Below are 11,730 nucleotides of genomic sequence, written 5' to 3' on the forward strand. Positions count from 1 at the left end.
CGCGCGGGGAGGGGCGCGGGCCCTACCTGGGGGCGGCGGGCGGGGGGCGCCCGGCCATGGCGGCGGCGAAGGCAGCGGGACCCTCCGCTCCGGCCGTGTCGGGGTAGCGACGGCGCGTTCCCGGCGCTGCGGCGCCGCCCGGCCCTGCCCTCCGCCTCACTCCTACCCCGCCCGCTCCGCCGCCTCCCCCGGCTCTCTCTCGCGGCCCGGCCCCGCGTGGCCCTGCGCTCCGCGGGGAGGTGCGGGCTGCGGCGGGGCCGAGCGCGGCACCGCGGGCACGGATAGCCCCGGCGACGCCGTCCCCCGGCAGGGCAGCGTCGTGCTCAGGACTCCTCGCACCTGCGAACCGCTGCCTGGCAGCCGGTGCCCGGCCGGGACATGCGGGAGGCGGCAGCCGGTCGGGAGCTGTTCGCTGGAGGGATGTAGCGGCTGCAGGAGTTCAGGACGGCTGCAGAACTTGCTGGCGTTGTGCTCTGGCTGCAGTGTGGGAACAGGGATGTGCTGGGTGACTCCAGCGAGAAGCGGGCGATCCTTGCTCGGTCCTTGTTACGAATGTCATGATGTTCGTGGAGCCCCAGCCCCGTAAACCATGTGATTTGAATGACGGGGATTTCTTTCTGGCTGTCTGAGATGGTGACACACAAGCATTTGTAGAAGGAGACTAGAGTTAACTACAACTTATACCTTGTTTTGAGCTCATTCAGGCTATTTTATTTGGTTACTTTCAGCAAACTTTTCCGGGTTTGTTTGCTTTTTCTTTTCAAGAAAATATCGAGTGCTTTGAGGCTCAGCTCTATCGTGTTTGCATAAACATGTCAGAATCTCTGCAGCGCAGATGATTAGAATTGGTCTCTAGTCATGAAAGGAGAGATTAAAAGCACTTGAATCACAAGTGATGCACGGTGCAAACATTGTTTTGAACCCAGAGCCTCCTGGGTTCAGCAGGAGTCATTTTGGGTCGGGTGTGAAATCTGGAGGGCTGGAGACAACTGCCATCACCTTGTAGTTGCTGGCAAGATTCCACTTCTGCTGAGATTTGTTTCCAATAAGTCTAGGATCAAGGTCAAAGCCCAAGATCTGCTCTGTCCAGTTAGTTGATGAGTATTATGTTAGTTACATAGCAAGCACTGCTCAACAGGCATTCAGCAGTAAGAACTTACGCAAGTCTACAAATGCTGCTGAAAGCTGGGTGAGCCCTGCTCTTTAGTCAGTGCTCTGTTCAGAGATTTGTTGAGTGAATTCAAAGACGAAGAGGAAGGGCAGTAAATCCATGTTTGGACAACCGTTTTTTTCGTTTCTGCAGTAAAGATTCAGTATTTCTCTTCTTTAAATACCTCATTCGTTTGCCTTTTCTACACCTTGCTATTCACTTTAGTTGGCACAGCATTATGAAATTGTGACGTTTAGTGAGTTTTGGAACGGCCTGGGGCATGTGGAGAGAATTATTTTATATATTACATCAGGTTTTATTCTCTGTTCCAATTTACAGAGCAGAAATTTCTTAACTAACTTTGGCCAGAGGCACGGTATCATTTAACTACTGAACCAACACTTTTCATTGTTACAGAAGGCTACCTGAAGGGTTTGTTCTCGGTGACTTTCACATAACCAAGAGGAGGAAGTTTCATCTCAATTTTTAAACAACTTTTAAAATTTTGTGCTAAGTATATGGATTACACCTTCTGTCAACATGTGAAGTGACACAGGAGACAGCAAGGCTAACAGCTACATCATGGTGGCTAAAGTGAAAGGTGAATCAAAGCAAAGAGAAGTATTGGGTTATAAATGTAAAGTGGAGAAGCTGAGGAAATAGACAAAACAGCCTAGCAGGGAGGTTGGACTAGATGATCTCCACAGGTCTCTTTCAACCCCAGCTTTTCTGTGATCCTACCTAGGTGTCTCTTAGGCTGCATTTAGGCTACTGATTGAGGCTGGTCAGGGCTTATTTGCTTTGGAGATATGGTTTTTGTATTCCTATATCTGGGTTTGCAGAACTGCTTCTTCAGTGTTGTTGAAATGTTTTGCTTCTGTTGTGAAGAAGAAAGACAGGCAGACCTTCAGTTAGGGACTGAGAAAGGAAATGATGGTTTTCTCTCAGTGATGCTGTCACTCTAGAAGTTCATAACATGTTTTCTACTCTAAGTTCAGATTTTTTTCTCTTGTAATTTGTCAAAAGGGAAGAGCTCTGAGACAGAAGGAGAGGAGAGGTTTTTCCCTCATTAGGGGTGGGAATATATGTTGTTCAGTCTCACCTTTATGTTTGATCTTTGTTCCCTGATGTGATAAGGCTCTGAACCCTCATTTTTCCATCGTAAACACTGCCATTCATTGGTCCCTCACTCCAGCAGATTGCACTGACATTACCAATGTACTGGTTCTTTGTTTGATTTTTATCATATCCTTGTAGTTGATGTGAAGTCCTCTGATTCTCAGCGTGTAAATTGATTTCTTTTTGTTTTTGCATTAGTAAATCTTTTTTTTCTGTTTCTGTCATCCTGCAAAAACTCTACAAACTTGTTGTGGAGACATGTCCTCTTCTATTGCTTCTTCTCACTATTTCAGAGCTCTTCTTTGAGCCAGCCATTGCAACTTGACTTTGCAATCCACCAGAATTGTCCTTTTCTCAGGTAGCCAGCACTCCTCTTCACTGACAGCCCATAGTCTTTATTTTTGAGGGATTTAGCCAAGTACTACTTTGTGCCTTTGTTCTTATTCCTTGACAACGTTGGCACATAGCCTAAAAAAACCTATTCTTTTTCCTGGAATCCAGCTTAACAGAAGAGAACTGATTACTGTCACACATTGACTTGTTTCAAAGCTGTCACCAGGAGTGTATTTTTCTCTCAGCTTTTAGATATGAATTGGCAACAGGAAGAGAATACTGTGGCATTTTAGTTAGCTGTCTTTTATGTGTCAGCCTAGGACACTGTTCCCGTACTGGATGACAAAAGGTTATGGCCAGAGAATACAATAGTTGTATGTTTTAAGGGTACAGACTACTCTAGTTGTTAAGATTTTGCTGATTTCAGCTTTTATAAAAACCCAAAGGGCTACTTAAAAATAATTAGTCAGCCCTTCTGTTGGGAAGATAAGCAGAATAAACTGCTGCAGAGCTGTTAGTTTGAACTGACAGAAACGGAAACAATAGCACCAAACTGAGCTGACTGTCCCCTAAGAAAATGTCAGTCATTCTTGAAAATCAGAGGGAGCCAAACTTACACTAAGACTTTGATTAGACTTCAGCTATTCTTTGAGATACTCAAAAGCCCATCTGGACGTGGTCCTGCACAACCTGGTCTAGCTGGTCCTGCTGAGCCGTGGGGTTGGACTAAGTGCTCTCAAGAGATCCCTTTCAACCCAGAAGATTCTGTGCTTCAGTAGATTTGAAGTTTTGTTCACTGCCATACAGTGAAAAAATTCCCCCAAAAACTGTACTTATGCATGACTTGGTTTGTCTCAGGAGCTCTGCAACTCTACTGACCGTGTAACTGGATAGTATTTTCAGGAATAGATCGATGTTGCAGGGGACTGGAGGAAACAGCATTTTGCTTTCCACTTCTCTTTGCTTGTCCTTTTAACTGCTTTGTACAAAACTCCCTAATTAAAAGTACAGAGGTGGGAAGCTTAGCATGTTGCAAAAGCAGGATCAAAAACCTCTCAGCATTTTGGTATTTTCTGGACACAGGCATAATATTCCCAAAATAAATATGATATTATCAAATCCCAAGTACAGGGACAATCTCTCTTACATAATAAAAAAATTTGATCCAGTTGGGACGATCAGGTCCTAATCCTAATAGGGTCTTTGGGCACTAGTGTTAAGCAACCATTATTTTTGGATGAGCTTCTATTTATCCTCCTTACCCATGTTTGCTGTGCAGTTGGTGTGTGCACACACACTGCTGTTTTGATGGATATTTAGTTAGTCCCTTACAACTAAACTATATCCCTTTTCCAATGACTGTAAAAGGGCTGCTTCATGGTTGTCGTGTAGTTACTGAATTTTTTAAAATATAAGTCATCTAACATGGTTTATATTTGTCTACTAGGTGTTTGTTTTCTGAAATGGATATTACAGTTGGCTGTATTACCGTGTGTTTGATTATCGTGTGTAAGCAATGACCTTGTGCTGTCAGGTTATCGATGAGGTTGCATAATTCTCTGTGTTGTTGCTCCATAGATTGGTTGAGCACTGGTGCTGTAGAAGGACACATCTTTTACCCAAAATAACAGGTGTATTTCGCTTGTAGAGTTGCATTGGTTAAATTGTTTGCATTGAAGATTAGGTTGTTACTTTTTACATGTTAATATGTTTTAGACAAAGTTTGTTCTCCAATACCTTGTTTGTTTGTTTTGTTTGTCGCTTTGATTTGATACAGGTTAGGGGTTTTTTACAAAGTTTTGTTCTGTCAATCAAAGTCCTTTTCCCTTTGAGATGTGTACTTGGGCTGTGACTAAAGCACCCTCAGTTAACAAACCAGAATTGAAGAGGTGTCGTAACATGTTGCAACAAGTAAGTAGCATGACTTACTTTAATTTATATCAGAACAGATCTGGTTGACAAGATTCTTACTGACAATGGGCAGGAGCTTTAGAGAAGGATGGTCTGGCCAAGATAGTTGTTGAATGGAGCCAGGAGAATAAACAGTTGTTTGTTGCTTCACTCCAGACTGCGTGACATGGCTCCTCGTTTAATAAATGCAGCTTGTTGCCATAGAGCATGGGTGCGAAATGATTTATTTTTCATCTACGTACATATCTGCAACTACAAAGAGAATTTTTTCCAACATAACCTCATTTTTTTTTTTGAGTTAATAGGCAAGTTTAAATATTAAACCTACTCTGTCTGCCTGTCTCTCTCTAGCTCCCAAACATTCACTCTTTTTTCAGCCTGCATGCATCCCTGGATGAAATGAGGGAAGAGAAAGGGCTAGGAGATCGCATTTAAATTCTGGAAAGATAAATCAAGAATAAGATGTTGATCCCAGATTTTTGAAATTCTGAATAGTTTGTTGTCCCTCTCATTCCAGTAAACTGGAGAGCTCCTATACTTGAGTGTTCCAGCTGATCTCAACTGTATTATTCCACAGGGAAAGGAGCTGGTGTTTGCAATAAGCTCAAACTGAGCCATACAGTTACTCTTAGGTCAAAAGTAACGTGCTCATTTTATTCAGAAATGGGCTAGAAGCTGATAATAATAACCAGCTGGTAGGCAATGAACCATCATGTGTAGCATTAACTGAAATCTTTTCGGCATCTGAAGGTGATGATGCATGTAGAGTAGACAGAAGGTGATACATTCCCAAACACACTCTTTGAGTTCATCTATGCTGCCCTGGGTTTTTTGATAAAGGTGAAAAAAATGCTTTTGCCTTCTGCGTGTTCTCTGAGCATCCAAAGCTAATGTCCCATGAGCTGTGAGAATAAATTGTACAACTACTGTGTCTTTGCTCTTGCCCCTTCCTGCAACTCCAGAGGTTGTTCAGAATGCTGCTACTTACTTTAAAAGGCTGTGGTAATTAGGTTCGGCTCTGTTTTCAGAATACATGTAGATTTTTAAATTATTCTGAATAATTAATGAAATTGGGATCTGGAATTCTGAGTCTTCCTGAAAATCACTGGAATTCATTGCTGAACTATTTTTGGAATTCTAGCTGCCATCCTCCAGTGTAGTGTTTCCCTCAGGCTTCGTATCTTTGGCTGTTCTCCTGGGTGAAATTTTCAAGTGCTGCAAGCAGTTAGTTTTTAAATAGGTATTTTATTTTGTATGTCCCTAGAAAAAGAGGTCAAGTCAAAAGACTTAATAAACAGTTCTCATAGTAGCTATCAATAACAACTTTCCATTTTTCCTTCATGTTAATAGGCAAGTAGAAAGCAAGAAAATGTGAAAGAAGTCAAAAAGAGGCTGAAAAAGAAAATTCAAATACCAATGTAACTGATAATGCAAAAGGTTTGATTTGATAGGGTTCTCTTTAGCTATAGTGCTCTGTGCCTTGTGAGATTGCTCTTGAAGCATTAAAATTGCATAGGTGATATGAACATACAATTAAATTGTGGGGAAAATAAAAAAGCTTCACTTTTTTGGTGGATTTTTCATCCAGAGTATACCAAATGCTGTGTGCTAATTTTCTGTGTGGATTATATATTCATGAGATGCAATGTGAGAAATTGCTCATGCAATATATTTGAATAAATGACAGGATATGCTGACAATAAAATGCAGGTGTATGAAAAGAGAAGGACAGTTACTACCAGTAAAAAAAAAAACCTTCAGTCCTTCAATCTCATTTTAGTTGTCTCTGGCTGACTTGCAAGAGAATAATAAAAAGCTAGCAACCTTTTAACAAACCAGAAGGACTTAAATAAATATGAAAACCCTGACCTTTCATGTTTTTCATACTTTAGGCTGCTAAATTACCATGTACAGTTGTTTAAATAGCTGCAGGAGGGGAGATGGTAAACAGATGCCTACAGTCACGTACAAAGTCTTCTGGAGATAAAAGTTTCAAAATTACCATGAAATCAATTTTCATCACCATAGTAGCTAATGGTATTTCTAGAATCATAAATACCAGTTGTTAAACTGAAATGTGTATTTCCACTGTAACAGGTACACAGGCATGAAAGCTCCTCTGCACAGCCCTTTTATCATAGTTCAGACCTACTCTGCATTCTGAGGAAATTTAAATAATATGACCCCTGCACCCATAATTCTCTGTATTTTTTTCAGCAAGCTTATAAAAATTACAGGATAACTTTTTGAGATATCCATGAGAACCAGGATTGCATCAGAGCCTAAGTTTGTAAGGGCTGAAACACTTTTGAATGAAATTTTTGTTTGTAGGGGAACCTAGGGATAAGACAGATCTATAACTAGAAATAAGGCACACTTTGGGAGGGTTTCAAGTAGGCAAAGGCAATTTCTTTTCTGGTTCTGTACAGAAAGAGCTTATCTAGATTTGGGGAGAAGACAGGAGTGTGTAGAGCTTGATGACATTCTGAAATAATTTTTTGATTTATGAGAAAAAATTAAAATTTAGATCTTATAACTACATGTGAAGGCAGGCATTTCATTCCACAAATCTCTGCTTTTGACTATGCTTTTTGACTTCTGTCAGTGAATTTGTACTTCAGTGTTTAAGTTATTTACATTTTGATATAGGAAACAGTAATAAAAATGAAGCAAGCCACATGTACTTCTGCTATGTGTCTGACTTAATTCCTAAAAGGACAATTATTTGGAGTCAGAGAGATGTCTCATTTAAAAAGGTAATTGAAGATTCATCTAGGGAATGATATATTTGAGAAATGAGTGTTTCATGTGGATATGCAATGCAACTGCACTTGAATTGGATGAATTGCTTATGATTGGAAGAGGAATGGGTAAAATAAAAACATTTTTCTTTTAATGAAAAATTTTGAAATTTATGATTCCCAGCCCCAGAGTTTTAGAGGGCTTTTAGGAGATGAGTTGTAATGGTCTGAGAGACATTTTGTTCATGGTGTATGTTGAGCATTTGTGGAAGACAAAATTCAGAATACTTCTGGCATAGTTAAGTATACCCAGAAAGAGCAAACATGCAGTAAATATTTAATGAGTCCTAGTTTGGTGATGGTTTGGGGTTTTCTAGGTCTAATTTTATATTTCCATAGTTTTTGTTTGTGGTTGCATTTAAAGCATTATGAAGGTCTGCTGTCCTGGCAGACTACAATAGTTAGGGTTTCTCTGAGTCTTAAGAAATTTGATTTAGTTAACAACTGGAGATCTAAGGACAGCCAATCACTGAAAATTACTGTGGGATCACAGGGAGTGGTTGGGAAGCCATCAGTAAGAGTGAGTTTAGCATTACACTGATACTACAATAGGACTTGCTGACTTCCTTAGATTCTTGCCAGTACCAGTTTCCATATGAAACATGAAAAAATTTGAAATTAGTTTTGTTTGTTTGAAGAAAAACACAAACAAATCCAAAGCAAACAAAACCCAACCATATTAGCAGAATAAGAGATCACACTTCAATGACCTCTCCCATAAGATTGTCTTCTCATGTTGCTATAAATGAAGAGTTTGGGTCTGACATTGTACAGTAAACTAATGTGAAGGAAGGATTGGGTACTTACTGTGTAAGTGTAATGTTAAAAATTGGTCCAGGTGAGTAATGCCATTAAATTTTAATTCTGGCAAAAGGATCTCTGCTATTAAACTATGAAATTATACAAATGTATTTCTTATACTATTTTGATTATGATATTCTGATGTGAAAATCAGGAGATGGGAATTAGTGTAGCTTTTTCTGCTGTAAACTATAGTTCATATTTTGTGGTGTAGTAAAATTTTATCTGCGAGTTATATGGTTTCATACAGAAAACTGCTCTGCAAAGCTCTAAATATTTACAGGTTGTTTTGCATTTGGAGTATGTTTGTGTAGTACTCAATTTAAATCTTGATAAATGAAATTTAATTGAAAATTCATTACTTGGCCTCATAGACTCATAATTGTAGGTGCAAAGATACAACGTAGAAATAGAAACATCCTTTGAATAAAATGTATAATTAACTTGGGAGTATGGAATGGAGTGGAGGCTCTGCTTTCTCAGGTGAGTTTTGTTCCCTTTCTGGTATTTTTGTACCTCATTGGTTCTCAAAATCTTTCATACAATAGAGTAACTTCAGCATTGGAACATGGGGTTTGCCATCTCAGGCTGTCTGGGGTGACAAAAGCATCACCCTGATGGATTGCTTTTGTGGCTGTGAACCTAGTGAAGAAGATTGACCTCGGTCTTTAATTTTCCGTATTACTGTTCTAATTAGCAGGCTATCATGTCTTCAAAGACCACACTTGCTTGATCAGCTTTATCCACTAGGTGTGTAGCTGAGTTAATGGCTCCCTGGTCACTGTCCGAGTCCTTTCTCAGAGAAGTGTGAGAGGCGCATGAATGGATCAGGTGAATGTGAAACCGATCTAATGGGTGGTTGGTTCGCCTGCAGCATTATCAGGACTCGCTTCTAAATGTATGCACATTGATTTTTGTCTTGGACTCTCCCCGGACTGTTAATTCTGTCTGTGTGGATTCCCCATTTGTCTTATATCTCTGTATGTTGGACTTGTCAGTCCAACAAGAAGTGCCTTCCCACGGCTCCTGACTGCTGGAACCCCCAGGTCTTCCTGCAGTGTCCGTGCTGAGAAACCACACAGGGTGTGGCAACATTTAGGTAACTGAAAATGTACTATGCAATTGATTACTACATGCAGAGTGTGTTTGATTCATGGCACTGTTAGATACAGAGTGTGCCCAGACTCTGTGCGCAGCACATGCAGGGAATGCTGGCTCTCACTGGGAGGGTTGCACTTCTCCTGCCTGCGTCATGAATTTTCAGCTGGAAACATCACAAGCCTTATCTAGCCCTCAGTTTCCACAGGTTACTGAGAGAACACATTAATGCAGGCCCTCCCACTTCAGGGATGATAATTTCAAGAGTTACAGCCAATATTTAGCCTTATTTTTGTTTTTGGAGTGAAGTGATAATGTTCAAGATAGCAGAATTTGTCCATTGGCTTATAGGTGAAGTTTTTCTAATTGCTGAAGATATTGTGACCAATTTTTTCACTGACTTATACTAGCTGGTTATTTGTAGTCCATGTAAAGTAATTATTGGACCTTGGAAGTTTCTCTAAAGCTATTTAAATACATTGGATTCGATTCTGCACCACTGCATTTCTAAAGTGCTTTAACCCTAGCATCTTTGGTCCTAACCATGAAAAAATTTTTACAGAATTTACAAAATTAATGTTGCTTAGAGGTGAGAAAATACATATGAAAACTTGTTTTCAAGAGCTAATCCTTTTTTGGTTGTTGTCCAGAATGAATTTTTATTGTTGGTATAGAATGAATAAATATTGGAAAATCAACTTTTTTTTTAACATCAATGACCTCTAATGGAAAATGAATTTCTGAGGTTTAACTCATAAACTATTAATTAAGATGACTAATTCCCACTTTTGTTTGTTTGGGCTTTTTTTTTAAGCTCCATGGGGCAGCCTCCTGAGCAATGTGTGAATAACATCACAGGCTCAGGCTATACTTGCTGCAGAGTGTCTTTAGTGAAGGCAATGCTAATCTGAAACTGTACAGATACTGCTTTTATATACTTTTAGCACTTCTGCTCTCTTTGAAACAAATAGATCTGTCAGCTCATGGTAGTCTCTAGAGACTCATCACCAGAGTAGCCATGTCATTAAACTTTAATCAGGCCACAGTAATTCAGTGACAATAAAGACGTGTGTACAGATAACCTTTCAGTCTAAACAAATGGAGACTGCCCCTGTTTAAGGACCCACAGATAATGTGAAAATATTATGAAGAATTTTCTTAGTGTATGTTGATATTCTGACAATGAAAGTACATAATAATTTGGAAAGGGGTCTGACAAAATGAAAATATTTTGTTATATTGATAGGGATTTCTTATATGGCTTAGATTTCATGGTGTTGTCCTGGGTTGCAGTGTATTCTATTACCATCCTCAGGAGCCGTTGAAACCAGGTGGGGCAGTGTTTCCTTGCCTCCTCCCCCCAGACTATCTTTCTGTTAATTGCCCATCATTGTCCTGCCGCCTGACTCAGAGATAACTCCCTCCGGACTATTCTCCTGTTAATGAGCCTAATCAACACTTGGCCTCATGACTCGTTACCCCATTGTGAGATGCTCCGCCCAGAGGGAGGAACCAAGCATCCCATCGTGGATATAATCTGAGGCTGAACACCAGAGACACCGGCTTCCCACTGGATTTCCAGAGGACAGGAGCTACACAGCCACCATTGGACTTCCTGAGGAAGAGCAGACTGTTTTACTATAGGATCACCGCTTCAGAGGACTACAGCCACCATTCTACCAGACTGCTACCACCACCCTGCCTAACAGGGTGTCAGGTTGTACCTTGACTCTGTCAGTTTGACAGTGTTTTCTTTTACCTTTTTTTTCCCCTTTTCTTTAATTTCCATTAAATTGTTATTCTGACTTAGTGCCTCCCACTGGTTTGTTTTCAAACTAGTACATAATTTGGCGCCCAACGTGGGGCTTGCTCTGAGAAAAAGTCAGAATTACAATTTTGTATAAACAGAAATCTATTCACCATGGTGCTCAGCTGGTCTGCATGGGTACTGTATCTTGCTCTCTATATTTTTCCTCACATGGGGAACTACCTGCCTGTTGTATTACTCCTGTTAAAACCAGGGAATGGTATGAGAATTGCTTTATTGGTTTATTATGTCTATAGCATAATAACCTGCGAGGCGATGAATACCATTCGGAATATATACTCAATTTTGTTTGGCTGTCCTAGTCTGGGCTCCTATGTCTGGGACCTCTTCAACAATCACAGCCAGCCCCTGGTGGGAGGAGTAGAGAGTGGTTTCTTCCAGCCTTTCAGGCCAGGCACAGCAGTTTTTGAAAAAATTGAGTTCCCTCTGGATGTTAAGGATGGTATAATCTTCTTGTCAGTTCTCTTCTCTTTTTTCTCTATGGCCTGCATTGTGTACACCATGCTTAGAAACAAAACACTACTTAGTGTGGTGCAACGTCTGCTTGAGGAGGAGGTAAAAAGGAGCAAAGCAGCAAATACCATGTCTACACAGACTGTCACACAGAAAGGAGCCAAAAGCAAAGCAACCGCATCCATTTCTACGCAGACCGTCACAGAGGAGAAAGGAACCAAGAGCAAAGCAACCGC

General features: G+C 40.5%; 2 protein-coding genes across 9 annotated transcripts in view; one reads left to right on the plus strand and one right to left on the minus strand.

The window, feature by feature from the left end:
* The window catches only part of LOC121671237 (SPHK1 interactor, AKAP domain containing), a 66,403-nt gene extending 65,841 nt beyond the window's left edge, over positions 1 to 562 (minus strand). For 2 of the 5 annotated variants that reach the window (XM_042042567.1, XM_042042560.1), the window contains exon 1: positions 340 to 562. In XM_042042567.1, the coding sequence (XP_041898501.1) occupies positions 340 to 380 (41 nt within the window). In that variant the 5' untranslated portion in view covers positions 381 to 562. Of the gene's footprint in view, positions 1 to 26; positions 140 to 339 lie in introns of those variants that run through there. The other 3 variants (XM_042042563.1, XM_042042561.1, XM_042042562.1) reach the window with 3 other exon arrangements.
* Positions 1 to 11,730, plus strand: part of DAW1 (dynein assembly factor with WD repeats 1) — a 247,791-nt gene that overhangs the window by 89,898 nt on the left and 146,163 nt on the right. The window lies entirely within an intron of this gene.

Source organism: Corvus kubaryi, unplaced genomic scaffold (genome assembly GCF_017639235.1).
Source record: "Corvus kubaryi isolate FWS band 111438036 unplaced genomic scaffold, C.kubaryi_AGA036_p1.0 37397, whole genome shotgun sequence".
NCBI lineage: Eukaryota > Metazoa > Chordata > Aves > Passeriformes > Corvidae > Corvus > Corvus kubaryi.